The sequence below is a fragment of the Leptodactylus fuscus genome, chromosome 1, assembly GCF_031893055.1.
Source record: "Leptodactylus fuscus isolate aLepFus1 chromosome 1, aLepFus1.hap2, whole genome shotgun sequence".
Taxonomy (NCBI): domain Eukaryota; kingdom Metazoa; phylum Chordata; class Amphibia; order Anura; family Leptodactylidae; genus Leptodactylus; species Leptodactylus fuscus.
The window spans coordinates 34,595,741-34,621,153 of record NC_134265.1 but is presented as its reverse complement, the minus strand read 5'-3'; the positions used below and the strand labels follow the sequence as shown (position 1 = coordinate 34,621,153).

The following is a 25,413-nucleotide window of genomic DNA, read 5'->3' as shown; positions in this document are numbered from 1 at the left end:
CAATAAAGGCAGTGTTATACCCTGTGGGAGGTATTATGCCATGTGGGGGCCAGTAAAAGCAGCATTGTACCCTGTGGGGGGCAGTAATGGGGGTATTATGCCATGTGGGGGCCAATAAAGGCAGCATCATACCCTGTGGGGGGCAGTAAAGGGAATATCATACCACGTGGTGGCCAGTAAAGGCAGCATTGTACCCTTGGGGGGCAGTAATGGAGGTATTATACCATGTGGGGGTCAGTAAAGGCAGTGTTGTACCCTGTGGGGGGCAGTAAAGACGTTATTATACCCTGTGGGGGGCAGTAAAGGGAATATCATGCCACGTGGGGGCCAGTAAAGGCAGTGTTGTACCTTGTGGGGGGCAGTAAAGGGGGTATTATACCCTGTGGGGGCCAGTCAAAAGTTCATTATGGCCCCGGTCTTTCTTAGCTACGCCCCTGACTGTAAAAAACGCTCACAAACAGACGGCCATCCATTACATGATCCGCTGCTGTTTTTTTCTTTTTTAAGGTACAAAAAACACAGTGTCCGCGACTTTTATGTCCGTCCAAAATACATTTAAATACGGATACGTTTTTTTTTACATTGCATGTACTCGCTGCCAATTTCAGTATAAAAATCGTGCAATCCCAGCGGGTACCCAGCCATAATGTCTATTGGATTTGGGGGTGTCCTTAGGGAACTGCTTTGTAAGTGAATGGCAGACCCCAGTGCCAAACGCCAGTGTGAACCTAGCCTAAGAAAAACGGATCGGCTAAACGGGTGTAATAACGCTTGATGTGATTGATGTGCGGGCACCTGGGCCACACCTGACTGGTCAGGCCATGCTGGGAGTTGTGGTCCCACCAGAGCTGAGTGCAGCCGTGTCCCCTCCCACCTGGGGGCAGTCTACCCCCCTGAGCCCCCTCCTCAGCCCTGTAATCTCTGCCTCAGACTACACGGGACGAGTCCCCGGCCTCGGCTCCCTCCTTCCCCCTCCCGGGCCCTGACGTCAGGCCGCCGCCGTGCGTGCTCCAGGGCCGGAGGGGCAGAGGAGAGCACAACTCTGGGGAGTGGAGTCCATGAACTCCCGCAGGAAGAATGAGTGTCCCCCGGGCTGTGCTGGTCCTGGCAGCCGTGCTGAGCTGCTGCACCTGCGGCCTCACCACTCCAGGTAAGCGGCGCCAGCCTGACACCGACCGACTACAACTGCTGTGTAATTGTGTGCAGGCAGGCAGGGGTTAACCCAACTTCGCTAAACTTAAAGGGGGACTCCAGTGTCCCGCACCTACATATGAGACCTGTCTGATGCACTTTGTGTCACTTCTGCACCATTTTCCAGACCTCCACTTGCTGTCATGGACTGAATCCTTGGTCCTCATTGTTTATGTTGCTGTACATGACCACAGGTGTGCTGTGGACAGTGTGACATCATGCCTCTTGTCAGTCTGTTAGGAATGACATCATGCGTGTGTACATGATGTCACCAGTTTGCAATAGCAAAAAAAAAGTCCTTTACTTTTAATTTTTTTTTAATGATGATCACTAATTCCAAGTGTTTTCCGCATGGTGATCTTGGGGCGGTGAAAGACGACAGTTTTGCACACTATGTGCGCCATTGTTTTTGTTCTACTTTGGCTTCATTAGAACTCTTATTATTTATATCCAAATCTAAAATCCTATATAGTCGTAATCCCTTATTTTTGGGGTCTGACATCTTTAAGACGTCTCTCAGGGATCTGTTGCTGTCCGGCATTAGACTTTTTTTTGTTCTTCTGATCCTTTGATGAACTTTACAAGATATAATTGATAAAGCAGATTGTCTATAGATGGTACGGTGATCCCATGTTACAAAATCTTACCAATAAGTTAAAAGGGGTTTTGTAGGCCCAAAAAAATTAGCAGAGGGCATGAAACAGTCCTGGTCCTTTATTATGTCAATCACTCCTCAATCACTGGCCTCAGTTGTCTAGCGAATCCCATGTCCACTTTGTGGTAAAAACCGCCGTGCACATACTCCGCGATTTCCAAAACTGGCAATCGTAGCATGTCAATTATATCTACGGAAACACCGGCGGTTTCCCCATAGGTGTAATTGTAACAGAAAGTCCGCTGAGGAAAACTCCACAAACTTTCTGTGTAAAGCGCTGCGGGACGTCCCGTGGGGCCTTAGCCTTAATCCGTAAGGCCTTGTTCACATCTGCGTTTGGATTCCGTCCGGGGAAGTCCGCATGAGGACCCCCCCCCCCCCGAACGGAATACCGAATGCAACAGTGCCAGTGAAAGCACACAGACCCCATAGACTATAATGGGGTCCGTGTGCTTGCTGCCAGATCTCTGCAGGGATCATGCGGACAGGAAAGTAGTTTACAATCTACTTTCCTGTCCGCTTGATTCGTGTGGGCAAGCACACAGACCCATTATAGTCTATGGGGTCCGTGTGCTTTTACAGCACACTGCTTGCAGTTGCGTTCGGTATTCCGTTCATGGGGGATCTCCCTGCGGACTCCCCAAACGGAATACTGAACGCAGATGTGAATGAAGGGTAACTTTTACGACTCCACCTAAAACTGACCCTAACTCCTGAGTCCGACTCTACAGTCCTGATCATAGCACTGTGTAAGAAGCTGGAAGTGGACAGCGCCATACACAGTGCAGTGGCCATGTCACGCTATTGCAGCTGAGATCCCTTTCATCCAGTCTTGGACCTCTTTAAAAAGAGAGGACTAAAGATTTAGTTGCTCATAATCATGTGCTATCAGATAGGGGTCATTTTAAATTGTGAGGTAGAACTAGTGACCCCCTCCCTCCTGTGTATTCTCGATCAAGGTGTATATACTATACATATGTGTGTAGCAGTTTACATGTTATGTCTACTTTCACCCTGCAGCGGTTATGTCTCCTCTGTCCTCTATATTTCTCTGCCTTGTAATCTGCGGAGGAGTTGCAAGGATTAGAAAGCAGATGTCCTGTGCCCGACAGCTGAGACCATTTCACCCTCCGAAAATATACAGTAGTGTCCTGGAGATTTGTAACCCATTCAGTGCCGGTGGGAATTGGTTCAGTGTTACATATCAATATCCTGTGAAATTTGTAGACCTTTATATAGCTGTGTTCACATTATTACGTCTGTGTTTTGCCTGATGCTGTAATAGCACTTAGATCATTTGGAATCGGACCGAAGATTGAGCAGGACACTTACGAAAAAAATCCTTTCCCAAAAAATCTGCTATGTTACCCTGTTCTAAGTGTTCAGTTTCTTTAGGCCAGGCCTTCGCAGTTTTCTGTAAAATCGCCACAACTTTAAAGTGGTTCTCCAGTGAAAAAAATCCTTTAAGGAAAATCTCCACCTACTCCAACTCTTTGCATCTTTCATTACCATCTGCTCCACTGATTCTGGCGCACTTGGAATTTTTTCTCTAGCTACCACTGTTCACCAGTTATCAATGCTGTTAGTTTCAGCACAGTTATGCTCTCTACTGTCAGGTGGGCGGTCCCTGACTTTTTGCTTCATCACTGGACCGCCCACCTGACAGTAGAGAGCATCATTGTGCTGAAACTAACTGCACTGACTTCTCAGGAATGGTGAGGGCTAGAGAAAAAATTCCAACTGTGCCGGAATCAGTGGAGAAATTTCTCTTAAAGGATGCAAACAGTTGGAGTTGATTGAGGTGGTAGAAGATCCCTTTAAATGTGCTAATATAGTAAGCTACATAACATTTTACTACTTCAGTCACCTGACGTTCCCTAATCTGAACATAGGCACCCGGATTAGAGTTGGAAAGTTGTAGCCTAAAAATCATGACGCCAGTATGTGCACTATGCCCCCACAACAGTGAAAGGAGTTTAGATGTAATTTTGGTAGTGGCAGACTCTTTACTTTTTTTAAAAATTTTTTTTTATCTTAAAGTGATTGTCCAAGATCTGGAGGTATTTGATATTGTTGACCAATCTGAACGGTTGGGGTACAACACCTGGCGCCTGACCTGATCAGGCGTTTCGGTCACCGGTCCATCGTGGTGAATCTCTGACGTGTGCCACAGGAGGCAATCTGAGCCTTCTTTATGGGCAAGCCTGCTGTCTCCCCGCGACCAGCCCCGAAACGGTACAGGCCAACTGGGAATGGACACCCAGCGTATAAGAATGGCACAGAAACTAATTTCGTCGGGTTTGCATGAAGCGGATTGAGGAGGGTTCTTGGGAGCGTTTTATACTGTGTGCGGCCATTGTGGAGCAGACTGTACTGTGTGGGGGCCAGCTGGGTCATGCACACGTACTGTATATGTCATTATAGGGACCTCATTTGCTGCCTGCAAACATGGCTACGGTCATATGAATAAGGTCTTATTGTGTTAATGGGTTGTTTTTTCTTAAATACAACCTGAGTATTAAGCTTAAATTGCTGTGTTGGCACTTTGCAATAAAATGGTGGGTTTTGGGTTGCAGTTTGAGCACTTAGTCTTGAAAAGTGAATGGGAGCAGGACTGGACCACTACATTGTATGGACCAGATGTTATATACAGTGTACAGAGCTCACTTTAATAAGAGCAGGGCTGTATACGTAGTATATAGAGTCTGGCAGCTGCCACATCTGGTTGAGACAAGGTCCAAGTGTCAAACCCCAATTGATCTGATACTAATTTGGACAGGTCCTTTAATCTGTACAGGGAACATGAGTTATTACTGATGCCTGTAATGGATCACTATTAGTAAAAACCTGTTGGCTAATAAATAGAAGATATTGGTATGGCCCACTGGTTGGAGCGGCCGACTCTCTGGACCTACTAGCCGTACCCATTTGTCCTTTTTAGCTGGAGGCCAGAAGCCATATCCAGTCTCTCACTTTCCTGGTTGTCGCCTTTGTTCTTACCTCTGTTTAATATGAGGCCCTTTAAATGTACTCGCAAAGGTGTCTTAATGGCGGAAATAGCTTGCGGTATGTGCACGTCTGAGCACGCAGCACCTGGAATGCAGGAATATGGTGGATTTGCTGTGTTTGTTTTATTACCTTCTTTACTTAGCAGAGGAATTCTGGAGTAAAATTCAACAACTTTCTTCCGGTTGCTGGCTTTTTATTATCTAAGTTGTGCTTATTATTTATATTGCGTTTATCAGAGTATATGAACATCTGTTTAGTAGCCATGTCCCTGCTAGGGTTGAGCCGATTTTGACTTTTCAGGATCGATTTTGAAATCCGATTTCCGATCATTTTTCATTCGAACCCGATCTCGATTCCAATTCCGAACCCAATGCAAGTCAATGGGATTTTTATACTAATCAGAAATTGGATTTTAAAAACAATCCTATTCACTATACAGATTGGAATCTAACAATTGAACACTTTAATTGTTAGAATCCACGCTGTGTAGTAATTTTTTTTAATCACTAAGTAGCCAGAGGATTTTTTTTTTAATCCTCTGGCTACTTAGTCCCCCCTGGTGTCCACTTACCTGCAGAGATGGCTGGTCCGGTGCCCGGTGTTCTCGTTCTTCTTCGCCTCGCTGCCCCCGCCTCCCAGATTAGGAGAGTGTGGGCGGGTACAGGGCGGGGAGACGTGATGTTTCCCCTCCCAGTACCCGCCCACACTCTCCTAAGCCACAAGCCCAGCCTTCTTCCTAGCTCTTTAACACTAACCTGGGAGGCGGGGGCAGCGAGGCGAAGAAGAACGAGAACACCGGGCATTGGACCAGCCATCTCTGCAGGTAACTAGCTAATAGAGATGTTAGCTAGTCTCCCATTAGAATGAATGGACACAGCCGGCGCGCAGGGGGTTAAGGCTGTGTGCTGGCTGCTTCCATTCATTCCTATGGAACCACAGCGGAGCCTTCACACTGAGTATACACTCCGCTCAGAAATGAGTGGAGTGTATACTCAGTGTAAAGGCTAACATTGTTAGCTTTTCCCACAATGCTTGGCCAGTAGCAAAGAATTGTGGGAAATAATCACCGATCTCGATCTCACCTAAAAAGATCGCTCAACCCTAGTCCCTACACGAATTTTCTGAATTTAAAATATATATATATATATATATATATATATATATATATATATATATATATATATATATACTAGCTGGTACCCGCGACTTCGTCTGCGGTGATTGTAGCAGTGGGTATATACAGGCGGGGGTAAGGTTTTCGTACTGTGTATAAGGTATGGGATATGAAATGTAAGTTTGTATCTTGTTTTTGCTGTAATTCAGAGAATACGTGAGACTTTTGTGTTGAAGTTACTTTGTATTTGAGCTGCTATATATACGGTGTTGTGAGAAACTTTACATAGTGACTTTGGGATAGAAGTATTTGAAGTTAACCCTTTCCCGCCGATGGCATTTTTTGATTTTCGTTTTTGACTCCCCTCCTTCTAAACCCCATAACTTTTTTATTTCTCCGCTCCCAGAGCCATATGAGGTCTTAATTTTTGCGGGACAAATTTTTCTTCATGATGCCACCATTATTTATTCTATATAATGTACTGGGAAGCAGGGGAAAAATTCAGAATGGGGTGGATTTGAAGAAAAAATGCATTTCTGCGACTTTCTTACGGGCTTTGGTTTTACGGCGTTCACTGTGCAACCAAAATGACATGTCCCCTGTATTCTGTGTTTCGTTAAGATTCCGGGGATACCAAATTTATATGGTTTTATTTACATTTTGACCCCTTTAAAAAAATCCAAAACTGTGTTAAAAGATTTTTTTGGGAAAAGTCGCCATATTCCGACAGCCGTAACTTTTTTATACGTGCGTGTACGGGGATGTATAGGGCGTCTTTTTTTGCAGGACCAGGTGTACTTTGTAGTTCTACCATTTTCGGGAAATGTTATTGCTTTGATCACTTTTTATTCAAATTTTTATCAGAATCAAAACAGTGAAAAAACGGCGGTTTGGCACTTTTACCATTTTTCCCGCTACGGCGTTTACCGAACAGGAAAAATATTTGTATAGCTTTGTAGAGCGGGCGACTTCGGACGTGGGGATACCTAACATGTATGTGTTTCACAGGTTTTAACTACTTTTATATGTGTTCTAGGGAAAGGGGGGTGATTTGAATTTGTAATCCTTTTTTTTTATTTATTTTTTTTTTACTTTTTCTAAACTTTTTTTTTTTTGCATTTATTAGACATCCTAGGGGTATTGACATGGGTGGGCGGTGTTGCGAATTGTCAGAGCAGTGGGGGTCAGCAAACATGGCTGCTCCGGAGCGTTAAAGAGAGCCTCCTGGAGTATCGTTAAGGGGAGGGGCAAAGTGGTAAAGTATATGTATATGAGATTGTGTGGGGTTAGGGGCGAGGCTGCAGAGGGCAATATGAATTTTGTGGCTTGCTATGGTCCAAAGTGTGTGAGATTGCAGAGATGGTGGTGTGAATTTGGGTTTTGTGGGGGTCCTGGCACAAACGTAGGTGCGCTATTGTGACGAAAAGTAGCCTATTGTTTAATCGGGTGTATTAACTATGTTTGTGGAAAATTTCAGCCAAATCGGTGGAGCGGTTTTTCCGTGATTGAGGAACAAACATCCGAACATGCAAACATCCAAAGACACAAACTCACAAACTTTCACATTTATAATATTAATAGGATATATATATCCAGAAAAATCTGCTTTTGCCCAGAATTGTGCAAGTTTTTTTTACTACCATAAAAATCACATTCCCAGCTTGTTTCTAACTATTAATTTCTCCATTTCTGTTATAGTTACAGTTGCAATATTGATCCTATTAATATTATAAATGTGAAAGTTTGTGGGTTTGTGAGTTTGTGTGTTGGTTTGGATGTTCGGATGTTTGTTCCTCAATCACGCAAAACCTGCTCAACCGATTTGGCTGAAAGTTTCCACAAACATAGTTAATACACCCGATTGCGCAATAGGCTACTTTTCGTCACAATAGCGCACATACGTTTGTGCCAGGAACCCCACAAAATCCAAACTCACACCACCATCTCTGCAATCTCACACACTTTGGACCATAGCAAGCCACAAAATTCCTATTGCCCTCTACAGCCTCGCCCCTAACCCCACACAATCACATACACATACAGTCCTATGAAAAAGTTTGGGCACCCCTATTAATCTTATTCATTTTTAGTTCTAAATATTTTGGTGTTTGCAACAGCCATTTCAGTTTGATATATCTAATAACTGATGGACACAGTAATATTTCAGGATTGAAATGAGGTTTATTGTACTAACAGAAAATGCGCAATATGCATTAAACCAAAATTTGACCGGTGCAAAAGTATGGGCACCTCAACAGAAAAGTGACATTAATATTTAGTAGATCCTCCTTTTGCAAAGATAACAGCCTCTAGTCGCTTCCTGTAGCTTTTAATCAGTTCCTGGATCCTGGATGAAGGTATTTTGGACCATTCCTCTTTACAAAACAATTCAAGTTCAGGTAAGTTTGATGGTCGCCGAACATGGACAGCCCACTCTCAAATGATCTGAAAACAAAGATTGTTCAACATAGTTGTTCAGGGGAAGGATACAAAACGTTGTCTCAGAGATTTAACCTGTCAGTTTCCACTGTGAGGAACATAGTAAGGAAATGGAAGACCACAGGGACAGTTCTTGTTAAGCCCAGAAGTGGCAGGCCAAGAAAAATATCAGAAAGGCAGAGAAGAAGAATGGTGAGAACAGTCAAGGACAATCCACAGACCACCTCCAAAGAGCTGCAGCATCATCTTGCTGCAGATGGTGTCACTGTGCATCGGTAACAATACAGCGCACTTTGCACAAGGAGAAGCTGTATGGGAGAGTGATGAGAAAGAAGCCGTTTCTGCAAGCACACCACAAATAGAGTTGCCTGAGGTATGAAAAAGCACATTTGGAGAAGCCAACTTCATTTTGGAAACAAAGATTGAGTTGTTTGGTTATAAAAAAAAAGGCGTTATGCATGGCGTCCAAAAAGAAACAGCATTCCAAGAAAAACACTTGCTACCCACTGTAAAATTTGGTGGAGGTTCCATCATGCTTTGGGGCTGTGTGGCCAATGCCGGCACTGGGAATCTTGTTAAAGTTGAGGGTCGCATGGATTCCACTCAGTATCAGCAGATTCTTGAGAATAATGTTCAAGAATCAGTGACGAAGTTGAAGTTACGCCGGGGATGGATATTTCAGCAAGACAATGATCCAAAACACTGCTCCAAATCAACTCAGGCATTCATGCAGAGGAACAATTACAATGTTCTGGAATGGCCATCCCAGTCCCCAGACCTGAATATCATTGAACATCTTGGGGATGATTTGAAGCGGGCTGTCCATGCTCGGCGACCATCAAACTTAACTGAACTTGAATTGTTTGTCCAAAATACCTTCATCCAGGAACTGATTAAAAGCTACAGGAAGCGACTAGAGGCTGTTATCTTTGCAAAAGGAGGATCTACTAAATATTAATGTCACTTTTCTGTTGAGGTGCCCATACTTTTGCACCGGTCAAATTTTGGTTTAATGCATATTGCGCATTTTCTGTTAGTACAATAAACCTCATTTCAATCCTGAAATATTACTGTGTCCATCAGTTATTAGATATATCAAACTGAAATGGCTGTTATAAACACCAAAATATTTAGAACTAAAAATGATTAAGATTAATAGGGGTGCCCAAACTTTTTCATAGGACTGTATACTTTACCACTTTGCCCCTCACCTTAATGATACTCCAGGAGGCGCTCTATAACGCTCCGGAGCAGCCATGTTTGCCAACCCCCCACTGCTCTGACAATCCGCGACACCGCCCACCCATGTCAATACCCCTAGGCGGTCTAATAAATGCAAAAAAAAAGTTTAAAAAAAAGTAAAAAAAAAAATAAAAACAAATAAAAAGGATTACAAATTCAAATCACCCCCCTTTCCCTAGAACACATATAAAAGTAGTTAAAACCTGTGAAACACATACATGTTAGGTATCCCCACGTCCGAAATCGCCCGCTCTACAAAGCTATACAAATATTTTTCCTGTTCGGTAAACGCCGTAGCGGGAAAAATGGTCAAAAATGCCAAACCGCCGTTTTTTCACTGTTTTGATTCTGATAAAAATTTGAATAAAAAGTGATCAAAGCAATAACATTTCCCGAAAATGGTAGAACTACAAAGTACACCCAGTCCCGCAAAAAAAGACACCCTATACATCCCCGTACACGGACGTATAAAAAAGTTACGGCTGTCGGAATATGGCGACTTTTCAAAAAAAAATTTTTTAACATAGTTTTGGATTTTTTAAAAGGGTCAAAATGTAAATAAAACCATATAAATTTGGTATCCCCGGAATCGTAACGAAACACAGAATACAGGGGACATGTCATTTTGGTTGCACAGTGAACGCCGTAAAACCAAAGCCCGTAAGAAAGTTGCAGAAATGCATTTTTTCTTTAAATCCACCCCATTCTGAATTTTTTCCCAGCTTCCCAGTACATTATATAGAATAATTAATGGTGGCATCATGAAGAAAAATTTGTCCCAGAAAAATTAAGACCTCATATGACTCTGGGAGCGGAGAAATAAAAAAGTTATGGGGTTTAGAAGGAGGGGAGTCAAAAACGAAAATCAAAAAATGCCATCGGCAGGAAGGGGTTACCTTCAAATACTTCTGTCCCAAAGTCACTATGTAAAGTTTCTCACAACACCGTATATATAGCAGCTCAAATACAAAGTAACTTCAACATAAAAGTCTCACGTATTCTCAGAATTACAGCAAAAACAAGATACAAAGTTACATTTCATATCCCATACCTTATACACAGTACGAAAACCTTAGCCACGCCTGTATATACCCACTGCTACAATCACCGCAGACGAAGTCGCGGGTACCAGCTAGTAGTATATATATCTAGAGCAGTGTTGGGTTATTGTGTTGCTAAGGAGAATTTTAGAACGCGTTTTCTGCTAAAAGAAAGTACAGTACGGTAATAAAATAAATTACAAAACAGTTAAGCAAACTCCTCCTTAAAGGGCTCTATCAGCAAAATCCTGCAGATAGAGCCCCACATATGCGTGCATAGCCTTTAAAAAGGCTATTCAGGCACTGTAAAAGTTAAATTAAACTACCCCCCGTTTTAAAATAATAACTTAAAAAAGAATGTTCTCTACTTATGGAACGTGCACCCTGGGCGGGCATTCAGGGTGCACCGTCTTCTTCTTCCCCGCCTCTTCTTCTTCTGACGTCTTCGGGTCCCGTCCTCCTCCGGCGCTTGCTCGCGGACACTGATAAAAAAAATAGCCCGGGCGCATGCGCAGTAGCACGCGGCTTCTAATACGGCTACTGCGCATGCGCCCGGGCTATTTTTTTTTATCAGTGTCCGCGAGCAAGCGCCGGAGGAGGACGGGACCCGAAGACGTCAGAAGAAGAAGAGGCGGGGAAGAAGAAGACGGTGCACTCTGAATGCCCGCCCAGGGTGCACGTTCCATAAGTAGAGAACATTCTTTTTTAAGTTATTATTTTAAAACGGGGGGGTAGTTTAATTTAACTTTTACAGTGCCTGAATAGCCTTTTTAAAGGCTATGCACGCATATGTGGGGCTCTAGCAGCATGATTTTGCTGATAGAGCCCCTTTAACAATAACAAAAAAAAAAAAAAATGTACCAAGATGACGTTTTGATAAAAGGTGGAATTCACCTTAAAGAGAACCTTTCACCACCTCCCACACAGTTCTAGTTCTTGACCTCTGTTAATCGGCATTGCTCCACTTATTCCCGCACAGTTGGATTTTTCTCTCTGGGCCTCGCCATTTCTGAGCAACAAGCACAGGTAGTTTTGGTGACTGATATACTCTTTAGGCTCTTTACTGTCAAATGGGCGGTGTCAGGCAGAAGGTGTGATTCTGAGCTCCAATAGGATGCACCCATCTGACCCCGCCCTCCTGGCAGTACAGAGCCTAACTAGCATATCAGGTGCCAAAACTAACAGCACTGATTGCTCAGTAACCAGGGAACGGTGGAGCAATCGGAGATTGGAAAATGGAATTTTTTTTAAATTTGTTCTAAGTTATTTATCTATAATGTATGTCTCCATAAAAACACAATTCTTATTTTGTTCGCTGTTCCCTTTTGCAGCTTCTTTCTTTGGTGAAAGTTATGTGGAACTGAAAAAACTGGAATCGTTTTCCGGGTCATCCCTTCAGTTACGTTTCCGAACTAGCAAAGCAGATGGATTGCTGTTTCTGGCAGCCGGAAAACATGATTATTGTTTGGTGGAGTTGCGCTCTGGACATGTGCAGGTGAGATACCTGGATACTAGATCATAGCTGTGCCTTTTACTTGTTTTTTTTAGATTCTGAAAACTTTTTCAGACTTTTTTTTTTTGTTAATATCCATATCTGAGGTTTGCTCATAAGGATGCATACACATGGTGGAAAATGAAGAGGTATTGAAGAGGGCTTCGACCTCAAAATCCTCACCATTTTCTAGAAAACAAAAATGAGTGTCCTTCTCGATAATCCAGCAGATTCCAATGGCCGATTCAGTATCTGCAGGGCAAGACGACCACTCATCAACGCCTTTGTATGTGATACTAATCGGTCATAATGTGGAGCGGAATCTAAGGCCGAAGACTGCCTCGAATTCCTTTCCGAATTCCGTCATGTGACCGGTCTCTAAACGAACCAGAGGAAACCATTTTAACAATCTTTCTCCCATCTCCTAAACTTGGACCAATCCAGTTCTTCTCAAATTACTAGGCTGACTTCATTGGTAACGCACTCCCTTTGTGGTCACAAGGTAGTCTCGTATATTAAATTGTAGACGTGGGCCATTATATGCCCGGATCATATCTGTTTTGTTTATTCTGTTGTTAAATTAATAGTATTTTCCATTTCCTATAAAAAGTTATTTTGTTTTTTAATTACAGGCAAAATTGAGGCTCGGAAATGATGAACAAGTACTTTTTCACGATCAAGGACCTCGTCTAGATGACATGGAATGGCACTCAGTTAAATTGGACCATCGACACACAGAAGTGACCCTCATGGTTGATACAAATGTTAAATCTGGTGTTCTAAGTCCTGGTGGGGCAAATAAACTTCACGTTGAACATGGCCTGTATGTTGGTGGACCTGGAAACTTGAAAGCTTCATATGTACAAGACACACATGAATATTTCCGAGGTTGTCTGGATGATGTAGTGTTTAATGAGTATGAGTTACTTTCTTCCCTTAGACCATACCCTGGTCAGAAAAGTGTTCATGAAGTTTCCCTAGGGTGCAGCGATGAGTTCTTCATAAGCGAAGATGACCCCATCAGTTTGTTCAGTTCGAAGTCCTTCTTGGCTTTTCCTCGATGGATTATTGAAGAAGGTGCTGTCTTCGAGTGTTTGGTACAAGCCGCAGTTGGAAGAGGCGTGCTGTTATATCACTCTGGAAGATCTGGTGATTTCATTTCCCTAGAAATAGTAGATTGGGTGTTGAGAGCTAGTATTGGGAAAGATAAAAATGTAGTACATCTGGATTCTTCAACGGCTCTTAGTGATAATAAATGGCATTTTGTTAAACTTAGGATTAACTCAAGGCATCTACACCTGACCGTAAATGAAAAAACGGAGAAGGTCCAACTTGGCCTCCGTATTAAAACGCATGGTTCTTTGTATGTCGGAGGCATTGATGATGCTTCTCGGGACCATGTAAGGAAGTTCGGTTTGACATCACTTTCTGGGAAGCATACAAAAAGAGGTTCGTTTAAGGGGTGCATTAAAAATATAAAGGTGAACTCTGTTAAATTTGGGTTAAAAAATGCATTGGCTACCAAAGATGTATCCCCTGGATGTAAAACCGAGGTTGCGTCGAGCACTGTTTCAACATTACCAGTAATCTCTGTGGCGCCTACAACTTCAGTGGTTTCAACCATGGTCCCAAAGAGTAATCCAAGAGATAATTTCCTCATTCTTAATAACTTGGTAGTAACAGAAGGAAGCAAAGCCACCATAGAATCCAAACATATGAAACTGAATTTGGATTATAAAAAGCTGGGCCTTCGACAGTCTCAGATTTTATTTAAGGTTGTTGAGTATCCTTCGAATGGACAACTGAAAATAGATGTGTCTGCACAAAACAAGTCAACTTTTACTCTGCTTGACCTATGGCATGGACGAATTACATACGTTCACGATGGCTCAGAGGGAACAAGTGATCACTTTAGATTTTCTGTTACTGCAGCCAGCAAGAATGAGCTACCATCTTATCTGAAAGGGCTTGAGCTTCACACGTTCAACATCACCGTGACGCCATCTAATGATGCGCCCGAACTGTCTCTACCAGAAGGGAATTTATTCACTTTACTTGAAAATTCCAAGAAACTCCTCACGGGTAATCTGATAAAAATTTCTGATGTGGACACAGAGCCACAAAATCTCAATCTGGTAGTTCTTGGCAATCTCAATGTAGATGCTGGATATCTAGAAAACGTGAAAGATCCAGATAAGCCTCTTACCACCTTTCCTTATTCTGAACTACTGGAAGGCAATATTTGTTATGTCCACCATGGGGTGAAGAATGCAAGGCTTGTGTTGAGGGTTAGTGATAGCGATAAAGTGAGTAACACTGTTGTATTAAGAATTTTGGCTGTTCCTCTAGAATATAAAATTGTAAACAACACAGGGATTGAAGTAATACAAGGCTCTAGTGCTTTTCTGAAGACTAGCAACTTAGCTGTCGAAACAAATGCCGTGAATCAAGAGGTGGAGATACGGTATGACATTACAGAGATGCCAAAGTTTGGCCATATCCAGAGGAAAAGTTCTGGAAATGAATGGAAACCAACGGCCTCATTCACTCAACGATCTCTTGATCGAGACCGGATTCGATACCTCAATACTTTTAAAGAGCTTCAAGAACCCGATGTGAAGGACAGCTTTAAGTTTAGAGTCACCATAGCAAACCGTTCGAGTGAAGAACTACTCTTTCCGATTAAGGTCCAATGGCTTAAATATGTATTGATCAGAAATTTTCCTTTAACCATTGAGAATGCCAAAAAGGCTACGTTTGGTTATGATAACCTACAAGCTGCGATGGAAGGAGTCAACATGGATGACATAATTTTTTATAAGTTACTAACTTTACCCAGCAAAGGAACGATTATGAACGGAGAGAACATTTTAAGGCAAGATGACCTGTTCAGCCAGAAGGATATAGAAGAAGGAAACATTGAGTATATATTAAGCAACCAGCCGCATGAAGATTCCCAGGATTCCTTTCAATTTAGTCTTTTCACAAAATATGCACAATCCAAGCCCTTTACGTTTACCATCGACATTAAAGCAGACATGAACAGCATCATTTTGACTAACAAAGGCCTGTGGTTAGCCGAGGGTGAAACGAGACTCATCACGAAAGATGAACTTTTTGTGCAAACTCTAAGTAATAAAACTTTTTCCTTCAAAGTTTTAAAAAGTCCCCCCCATGGAAAGCTCAAGCTAATAAATTTTTCAGACTCTCTGGTAAGCAATGATAACATAACCTCTTTCTCCAGTCAAGATATTTTGGGCGAACGTCTTATGTACGTCCATGATGATTCCGAATCCGTGTCCGATGCCTTTGTCGTTCTTGCATCCTCCATGGAACCCGACAATATGGATTCAAATACAATTCCTATAGAGACAGAATTCATTTTTAACATTTCGATAGAGCTGAAGAACGACGAGAAGCCTGTCCGTGTAGTTGACAAGCTCTTTCACATAGTACGAAATGGTAAAAAGTTGGTAACTTTGGAGGACTTGTGCTACCATGACCCAGACACGGATTTCGATGATGGTCAATTACTTTACACCAGGAGAGGTATTCCCAATGGAGACCTTGTTTCTACTAATGATACTTCAAAAAAACTTTATCAGTTTACCCAGGAAGACTTAGAAAATAACCGCGTGTTGTACGTACACCATGGAGCAGATTATGGTCGCTTTGTCTTGTTTGTAACAGACGGAAAACATTACACATCTTCACTTTTAGAAGTCAGCGCCTCCGAGCCCTACATCAACGTAGTCAACAACACAGGATTATTGGTACAAAAAGGCAAAGAAAGCATAATAACAGCCACCAACTTTAGCATTTACACGAATATGTATGTTGAAAGTGGTCGTGACATTCTGTATCGCATTTCATCCTTACCGAAACATGGTAAGATTTACGTAAAGAACTTGGTAAAAGAATCCTTTACGCACCAAGATCTAAAGAATGGCCATGTGGCATACAGGCACAATGATGGCAGTCATCTTGTAGATACTTTCAACCTTACGATAAAAATCAGCACAATGACTCTGGACGTCAACATTAAAGTTCGTGTCTTTTTGGAGAGTCACCAGAAACTTCCGACAGTACTGAATCTCGAAAGCCTTGTAGTAGAAGAAGGAAAGCCGGTCAAAATAGGCAAAGATAAGCTACAAGTGAGTACTCCCCAGTTTAGGGAACCTGTCTCTAGACCACCAGCATGATGTCATGGAGTTGGGGTTTAACTTTCTAAAAACATCTGTGTCAAGACCAGGGGTGCCCAATACAGCAATTGCGATCTACTGGTCGATCGCGTGATGCAGCCAGAAGCGTTCATTGCAAGTGCGGTCCACTGTATGAGCGGGGCCTGGGCCGCAGCCCCGCCTAGTTTCTGTGTCAGACAGAAGAACGGGGAGCGCGTCATGCCCCGGAGCTGCTGCTGCTGCTTCTGTCCCTTGTGTCTTGGGGGCGGAGCGGAGTGAAGTCTTCCCTCCGCTGCCGAGACACAAGGCACAGAAGCAGCTCCGGGGCATGACGGGCTCTTCAGGCGGCCGCGGGCAGGAGCCTTCCAGGCTGGGGGTCTGTGCTGCGGGCATCGGCATTACTTGCAGTGGTGTCGGCTCTGTGCTGGGTGTCCGGGCAGTGCCATGTGAGCTCTGAGCCAATCAGAACGTCTGCATCAGAGCAGGCCCCGCCCCTTAGACTTGTTAAGCCCCGCCCAGTCTTGTTAGACTTGTGGGCCCCGCCCACACAGTAGATCATTTTGACTTGGTCAATTTATAAGTAGCTCAACCCCTGTACAAGTGTGAGCACCCCTGGTCAAGACCATCCGTTTCAGAATTATGACAGGTTTAGACAAAGCAACTTTAGAAAGCCAAATCGCATCATGCTGGTTGATTGACCCAAACTTTGGGACAAGTCGCTGTTTTTGCATGGCATATTGGGCCTTGGCTTCAATTTTCAAAAGAAATCCAAAAAATTGGTACAACTTTCCGATAGACACCACACTATGTTATACAACAGACACAGGCAGAAGAGCACTGTCTAGACAAGACCTCCATTGTTCTTCACCTTCCGCAAGACCCTTCAATTGATCTAGCTACAGTGTGTAACGGAAAGTTGCGCCTAATTTGTATTTTGCCCCTGGGGCAATATTTTGTGAAAATGTATCTCTACTACAAGAAGCATATATTAATCTACTTTGAAACTTCTGTAGGGAATAAATGTGAAATATTAGTACACTCTTGCTCCCTCTAGTAAAGTATAGCTGATATAGTGGCAATTCTTAAATTTTTTTGAATTTTTTGACATTTTTTTTTAAAGCCCTGTTCTATGTAAAAGCTCTTACTAGAGCTGTAGTTATAGCCATATTATATATATATATATATATATATATATATATATATATTTTTTTTTTTTATTTCATTTTTGGCTGTGTAACGATTTTCCACAAGCTATGTCGTAGTGTTGATTGCTTGGGTCACAACATACATGATTTTTATTTCAGGTTGTCCATGAAGATAACGCGCCCAATGAGATTGTGTTCAGTGTGGTGGCAGGCCCGTCCTATGGCTACATCCGTAGATTTGAGTCCACTGAAAGTCTTTTTCCTGATGATCCAAAATCCATTACTACATTTACACAGCAAGATGTCAACCGAGGAAACGTTCAGTACGTGCAGACCACTGCTGGCCAAGTACGGGACAACTTTACATTAGACGTGACAAATGGCGTGCGAGAGATGAGTGGGATGACCGTCTCTATCGATATAATCCCTATGCTTATTCCATTGGAGACCCAGAACATTACTATGAAGGAAGGAGCATCCAAAGCCTTGACCCAGGATTATCTGCGTATTCTGAACCAACACTTTCAAGATCTTGATTTTGAGTTTGTTCTTTTGGATGAACCAAAAAATGGTTATGTGGAAAATACAAGGATTCCTGGGATAAAGCTTTCAAGATTTACCAAGAAACAGGTACAAAAAAAAATTTACGTTTTGCTGTTTTAATTTTTTTTTAGCAAAAATTCCAAATTTTTATTTTTTGGAAAAGGACAGGACTGATAGTCAATTTCTTATTTCTAACAGAAATCTGGCCTTTTTGCAGGAAATACATGGCCTTTAACAAGTAGCATAAAGAGAAAACTGCAGCATCATGGCCCGGTGCCGCCCTAACACCTTTTGTAAATGATAATGACACCCCAAATTGTTGTGTTCATGTTGTATTTTTTTTTTTTTGTTTCATTTCCAAGGTGGAACAAGAACTGATTTACTATGTCCACGATGGCAGCGAGACCTTGCAGGATCACTTTACCATCATTGTGAACAGTACAGAACTTTCCAAGCAGAGTCTTCCACACGCCATATTTGTCACCATCTTTCCCGTCAATGATGAATTTCCAGTTATAACTGTTAATAAGATTTTGCGGGTATGTTGTTTATTTTTTCCACAAAAAATAGATTAAAAAAAAATCAAGAGAGAAGAGAAAGCCTTGATATGCTCAGCGATACTTGCAGATTTCCTTTTCACGTGATGTAGACAAACTTATTCCGTTCTCACAGTGTTGTGCTAAGTAAAAGGCAGGGATTTTTCTGGATTTCCTGTCCATATGGAGAAAATTAAAGTCCATCTGACATGGCTGAATAGTAAGCTAGATGTGCTCTTTTTGTCTTGTAGGTGTGGGTTGGCTCAGTGACTCGGGTGACAACCAATGATCTGTCTGCTGAAGATAAAGACTCCTCCCCTGAGGATCTTGTGTACTCCATTACACCGCCAAGCAATGGTCATCTAGCCCTTAGGTCCTATCCTGACAAAAGCATTCTGAATTTTACCCAGCAACATATTAATGATGGTCACTTGGTGTTTGTACACAGCGGTAAGACATGATGATGTTTTTTTGTGTTGTAAAATCATAAATGTCGTAAAGGGACTGTCACATGACTTCATATGCCCTATAAAGGTGGCTTGAGGAATGGGACCTTTTTTATGAGCCAGAATGGAGTAGCCACCATGTAATTCTACATTTACCATATGTTAGCCAGAGGTGTAATTTCCTAATGGAAAAAAAGTGAACGTTGTTATAGGTAAAAATAGTTTTTAAAAAATGCAGTAAAGTTACAGGCCATATTCATCCAGCTAATCTACACCAAGGCACTGGGCACACACTTCTTGGCCAGCTGTAGGTAAGATCTCTGTATCTAAGTATTGTAGATGAAAGGCTAGTTACTCTGATTAAAGATGGACTGAACACAGAGGATAGAGCCAGAAACTCATCTCTGTTCTATATGTAGTGGCCAGACCAAGTTGCTGCAACTCGGCTCATTAAATGGAACCTGTCAGATCAAAATGGTACATTAACCTGCTCACAAGTCCTTATGGACCAAGGACTTAGTGTCCCATAGAGATTTGTAGCAAGGCAGTCAGTGCCTGCATTGAAAAAAAACAAACCTTTATATTTGCCTAGAGATGAGTCCGATTAGTCTTAGCAGACTCTTCTCTGGTGCTCCCGTTGCCTGCGCGGTTCTTCAATGACGCCGGGGACATACATGCACATTTATCCAAAGTTCGGCGCATGCGCACTGAAGCAGAGATGGACTCCTCTTGCTACACTAAAGAATGGCACCAGTGTGAGGAGTACAAGAGCTGGGTAAGTATTAAAAGAGGGCTGTTTGGGACACTAACCCCTCGCGTTATAAGGACCAGTAATATCTCTGGATCTACTGGGGATAGAGGTGGGTATAGTGGATTTAAAACAAAACCAGGATCGTGATTGTCGCCTCAGAGTTAGGGTAAGGTGGAATGTAATTTGGTCATACCCCGAGCCGGAGTTCAAAACTGTCCGGGGGATTAAAGGAAAACTGGACTAGTTTTCTGTTGCATCCAATCCAGTTTACACCTCTCACTTTTCCTTTGAACAAGTTCTTTGGTAGCTTTGCTCAGTCTTTTTACTCCAGTTCTAAGTGTCTAAGTTTTGCCCCTTTCACACCTGCGCTCGGTGCCGAGTTTGTACAATCTGGACGGTTTCCGTCTTCTGCCCCGCGAAACTGGACAGGAGACGGAAACCCGGCGGTCAGTTTTCAAGCCCATCACTTGAATGGGTTTGCAAAGGTGACTGCCCGTGAGTGTCTTGTGCCTGTCCGTGGGGAAACCGTTTTTTTTAACCTGACACAAAGTCGGAAAGGCAGGACTATGTATCCCGTTACAAAAAAAACAGTTTCCCTGCGGACAGGCAGAGGACGCACATGGGTGGTCACTTTGCCAACCCATTCAAGTGAATGGGTTTTAAAACTGACCGCCGGGTTCCTGTCCCCTGTCCAGGTTCGTGGGACAGAAGACAGAAACCGGATGGATTGTACAAACTGGACACAGCCCTTTATTGGATTAGTTTTGGGATTGTATGTTATTACCAATGCATTGTTTTTTGCAGGTGCTATGTCGGGAGGTTTCAACTTTCAGGTTACAGATGGTCTGAACTTTGCACCGAGGCAAATTTTTAGCATCACAGCAAGAACTCTCGTCATCAGCATAGCAACGAATAACGGGTTGGGCGTTTTCCCAGGTAAGAGGTCTGTGATATCCACTGCAAAGGATCAGGAGTGATTATAACTGTTAAAGGGGCTTTCTCAGACGTCTCTGAAGACCTACTTCCTCCAAGGTTTGTAGTTGTGAAACCCAGGCGTTTCTGGCAGGTCACACTTAGAGAATTTTCTCACAATGGATCTCAACGCAAATTGTGGGTTTTGCTGCAGATTCACAGAAGTTTTTTGTTCTCTGTACATTAAAGGGGTGATGTTTATGGTGGAAATGCACAACATGCTCATTTTTTCCATGAAAAATTTGTCTGCTAGTTATGGCCAACATTTTCCAAACCCCAACAGTATATATGGAACTGTAATTTATTGCAGTCTTATAGTGCATAGTCTGTAACCCAAATACACCATGTATGAATATGATCTTACAAAAAATTATAGATATTGGTAAAATTGGAAATTTTTATTTCCAGGAATGCGAAGAACGATTTCTTCAGATATCTTAAAAGCTGTAACCAATGATGAAAACAATTCAAAGAACCGCTCTATAACTTTTGACATCACTACTTCACCCAAGCATGGGAAGATCTTAAAGATTGTTCAAGAAAACATGACTGAGGAGGCCTCCAGCTTTACACAACAGATGGTGGGTAGTTGCTTATTATGCAGGGGTTCAAAGCCCCAACAATGTCTGGAGCCGAGACCCCAAATCTGGCGTTTTCCCTTTTTTTGGACTAGTGCATATGAGCAGAAATCTAGCATTCCCCTGGAGAAGGCTCTCCTGTCAAAGTGATATCTTCCCTGATGAAAAGGAAAACTTCTTACAAGTAGGAGGCTGGGAAAACAAACTAAAACTGTATCTCATAGAATTGACTTTAGTATGACTGCTGCATTTCTGTTGTTAATAAGTCTCAGTGTGTTCTGTGTCTCCCCTGCCTCCTGCTTGTGATGGGTTTCCCGCCTCCTGCTTGTTATGGGTTTCCCGCCTCCTGCTTGTTATGAGTTTCCCCGCCTCCTGCTTGTTATGGGTTTCCCGCCTCCTGATTGTTATGGGTTTCCCGCCTCCTGCTTGTTATGGGTTTCCCGCCTCCTGCTTGTTATGGCTTTTCTGCCTCCTGCTTGTTATGGCTTTCTGCCTCCTCAGTGTTATGGGTTTCCTGCCTCCTGCTTGTTATGGGTTTCCTGCCTCCTGCTTGTTATGGGTTACCCGCCTCCTCCTTGTTATGGGTTTCCTGCCTCCTGCTTGTTATGGGTTTTCTGCCTCCTGCTTGTTATGGCTTTCTGCCTCCTCAGTGTTATGGGTTTCCTGCCTCCTGCTTGTTATGGGTTTCCCGCCTCCTGCTTGTTATGGGTTTCCCGCCTCCTGCTTGTTATGGGTTTCCCGCCTTCTGCTTGTTATGGGTTTTCTGCCTCCTGCTTGTTATGGGTTTCCTGCCTCCTGCTTGTTATGGATTTCCTGCCTCCTGCTGGTTATGGATTTCCTGCCTCCTGCTGGTTATGGGTTTCCTGCCTCCTGCTTGTTATGGGTTTCCTGCCTCCTGCTGGTTATGGTTTTCCTGCCTCCTGCTTGTTATGGTTTTCCTGCCTCCTGCTTGTTATGGGTTTCCCGCCTCCTGCTTGTTATGGGTTTCCCGCCTCCTGCTTGTTATGGTTTTTCTGCCTCCTGCTTGTTATGGGTTTCCTGCCTCCTGCTTGTTATGGATTTCCTGCCTCCTGCTGGTTATGGGTTTCCTGCCTCCTGCTTGTTATGGGTTTCCTGCCTTCTGGTTATGGGTTTCCTGCCTCCTGCTTGTTATGGGTTTCCTGCCTCCTGCTTGTTATGGGTTTCCTGCCTCCTGCTTGCTATGGATTTCCTGCCTCCTGCTTGTTATGGGTTTCCTGCCTCCTGCTTGTTATGGGTTTCCCGCCTCCTGCTTGTTATGGGTTTCCCGCTTCCTGCTTGTTATGGGTTTCCCGCCTCCTGCTTGTTATGGGTTTCTCCTGGCACACGTCAGGGGGAAAGCTACTTTCACGTTTGTCTTTTGGGAACCTGCTTCACAGAAAGGCTTGGTTCCTGCTCATATGCACTTACCCAAAAAGATGTAATGGCCAAAATTTTTGCTGATATCTCAATTGAAGGACCTATGGCATCTATATGTCACTCCTATTTTATCTATTTTATCTTCAGATTGATGAAGGAAAAGTTCTATATGAGCATACTGATACAGAAGCCTTGGTGTGGAGCACGCAGGATTCCTTTATCTTCTCAGTATCTTCTCCTCCAGCTGTTCTGGAAACGCAAGTTTTCCTTATCACGATATCCTACGAGGTCAATGATCCCAGCAGATATACCCGCCTTATTGCCAATACAGGTAAATACAACTTGAAGGCTATGGCTTACACTTTGTATGCTATATTTCTAAAAATGTGTCTTATCTCCCGTTGTAACCAGGTGCCCCTGTTGTGGAAGGAGGAAGGGTACAAATAGACAAGTCAAAGTTAGATGGGTCAAATCTTCTAGCGAGACTGCCAGAATCCCAGCGTTCCTTCTACGAAGTCTGGTTCCAGGTGACCTCTTTACCCAAACATGGTGTGATCGTAGTAGGAGACAGGAACATTACGAAGGAAAAACCAAACTTCTCCCAGTACATCATCAATAAATTTGGTATTACCTATGTACATGATGGAGCAGAGGCGCCCACAGATGACTTTACTTTTGCCACATGGCTAAATTTAAAAAGTAAATCGGCAGTGAAGCCAGACATGGACGTGATAGAAGAAATGTTCAATATTACCGTCATTCCGGTTAATGACCAAGTGCCCGAGCTGAAGACAAAGCGGCCTGGACTGAAAGTGTTGCAAGGACAAATGATGGCCTTGAGTATGGAGAACCTAAATGTTGAAGATCTGGATAACCCTCCAGAAGATATAAAATATTCCATTATTAGCCTGCCAAGCAATGGTTACTTGGCAAAGTCTGACAATCTCAATGCTTCCGTCCAGGCTTTTACCCAGGCAGATATAAACAATGGAGACTTGTGGTTTGTCCAAGATGGAAGTTCAAACTCCGGAGTATTTTATTTTAGCGTGTCCGATGGCAAACACAAACCACTGTATAAAATCTTCAACCTGGATGTGATACCTGTCTCCATTACCCTGGTTAACAAAACCAATCTGATTCTTTTACAAGGACAATCTTTTTTGACCCTCTCGAATACTAATCTAGCGGCAACCACAGATGGAAAGAGTACGGTCCTCAGTTATGAGGTGTCTCAACCTCCTAGATTTGGCATCTTCATGGTTGATGGTAGGCCTGTGACGAAGTTTGACCAAGAGGCTATAGATATGGGAAAAGTATTGTACCATATCGAAAACTTCACCTGGTCCGAAGATAGTTTTGAGATTGTGATCTTCACTTCAGAAACCAACCTTACCGGACATAGCGTAAACATCACAGTGGAACCACTAGTAAATATTAGACCTGATCTGAAAATCCCTACTGGCCTGGCGTACGCTTTAAAAACCATGGATTTGGATGCAACGGAACTGGGAAATCTGACCAACAGTGACCCGGAATATCATATAGTGAATTCACCAGTTTATGGAAAAATACAGAAAAAATTGCTCAAAAAAGATTCATATGAAGATATTGAGATGTTCAAACAAAGTGATATTGAGACAGGACGTATAGTGATGTATGTTGACGCCAACATCACTGACCAGCAAATGTTGAACGATTCCTTTTCCTTCATGCTTAAGGCACATGGGGTTCCACCTGCGTTGGGATATTTCACATATTCTTTTATCCCCTATGATCCATTAGAATCTACCACCACTTCAGGAGGACCTCCAGCCAGCTCCCGTTCTCCTATGTATACCACTCTGGGTTACGACAGAAGGACGACAAATTATTGGCAGAACAAAAACCTTACAGAAATCCCTATAAAGAGATTTGGTAACCGTAATCGTTGGGGCAACCATCAAATTGAGGAAGCCATCCCATCTGCAGATGTAGCACCCACCACTCCTCCGATTAGAGCGTCAACCATTAAACAGTTAACCTTTACTCCAAAAGCCGAACTTAGTCAAACCAACCCTCTTTCTATTATCATCCCTCTGGTAGTTCTTGCCATCCTCCTGCTTGCTATCATCTTCATCGTCTGGTTCCTTCTCTGGAAACGGAAGGCAAAAAAGTCTCCACCGCATGTTAGAAGTCATTCCTATAGCATGGTACCCCAGGTACCCTCCCCATATACAGAGCGAAGTGCCACTGTACCAACGGTGACAGTAACCCCTCTACAAAAATCCAATGACTATTGCTCCGTAAGCCCATTACTGCCATCGAGACATGACCATTTGCGTACAAACTCTGCTCCCTCCTTGGGAGTCGCTACGCAACAGAACTCTTGGCTACAGATGGATCCAGAAATGGTTCAGCATTGTCGGAAGACTAATCCGACCCTAAAGAACAATCAGTATTGGGTGTAAAAGCTGTGCCTTACTCTACGTGTATTACTTAGAAAACATATTTTATAAATATGTATATTTTTGGTATTTACTGAAGTAATCTCCAGTATATTTATGATGTCTTATGTACTATGAAGCAGATATGCCGGAACACTTAGTGATTTCTTAAAGGCTATTGATACCTTTTTTTAATGGAAAAAATACTACCGCCATCCCATTAGGGAGGTCCATGTCTATACTGGGTAAAATATATGCAAATCTATTCTCCAGGGTTTA

At 42.9% G+C, this 25,413-nt stretch overlaps 1 protein-coding gene across 1 annotated transcript; it reads left to right on the top strand.

Moving 5' to 3' along the window:
• The first annotated feature begins 1,022 nt into the window (after nt 1–1,022).
• On the top strand, nt 1,023–25,413 carry LOC142198379 (chondroitin sulfate proteoglycan 4-like). The gene is made up of 10 exons (XM_075269392.1): nt 1,023–1,150; nt 12,022–12,185; nt 12,815–16,336; nt 17,668–18,138; nt 18,414–18,590; nt 18,839–19,037; nt 20,589–20,720; nt 21,165–21,337; nt 22,859–23,042; nt 23,123–25,413. The coding sequence occupies exons 1-10, from the start codon at nt 1,078–1,080 to the stop codon at nt 25,156–25,158; spliced, it is 7,131 nt and encodes a 2,376-aa protein (XP_075125493.1). The 5' UTR covers nt 1,023–1,077; the 3' UTR covers nt 25,159–25,413.

Bases quoted from the DNA above. Each gene is read 5' to 3' on its own strand.
- LOC142198379 (XM_075269392.1), top strand. From the start codon at position 1,078: ATGAGTGTCCCCCGGGCTGTGCTGGTCCTGGCAGCCGTGCTGAGCTGC. The intron at 18,591-18,838 runs GTATGTTGTTTA...TTTGTCTTGTAG, and splicing joins CTGTTAATAAGATTTTGCGG to GTGTGGGTTGGCTCAGTGAC. The intron at 19,038-20,588 runs GTAAGACATGAT...TGTTTTTTGCAG, and splicing joins CTTGGTGTTTGTACACAGCG to GTGCTATGTCGGGAGGTTTC.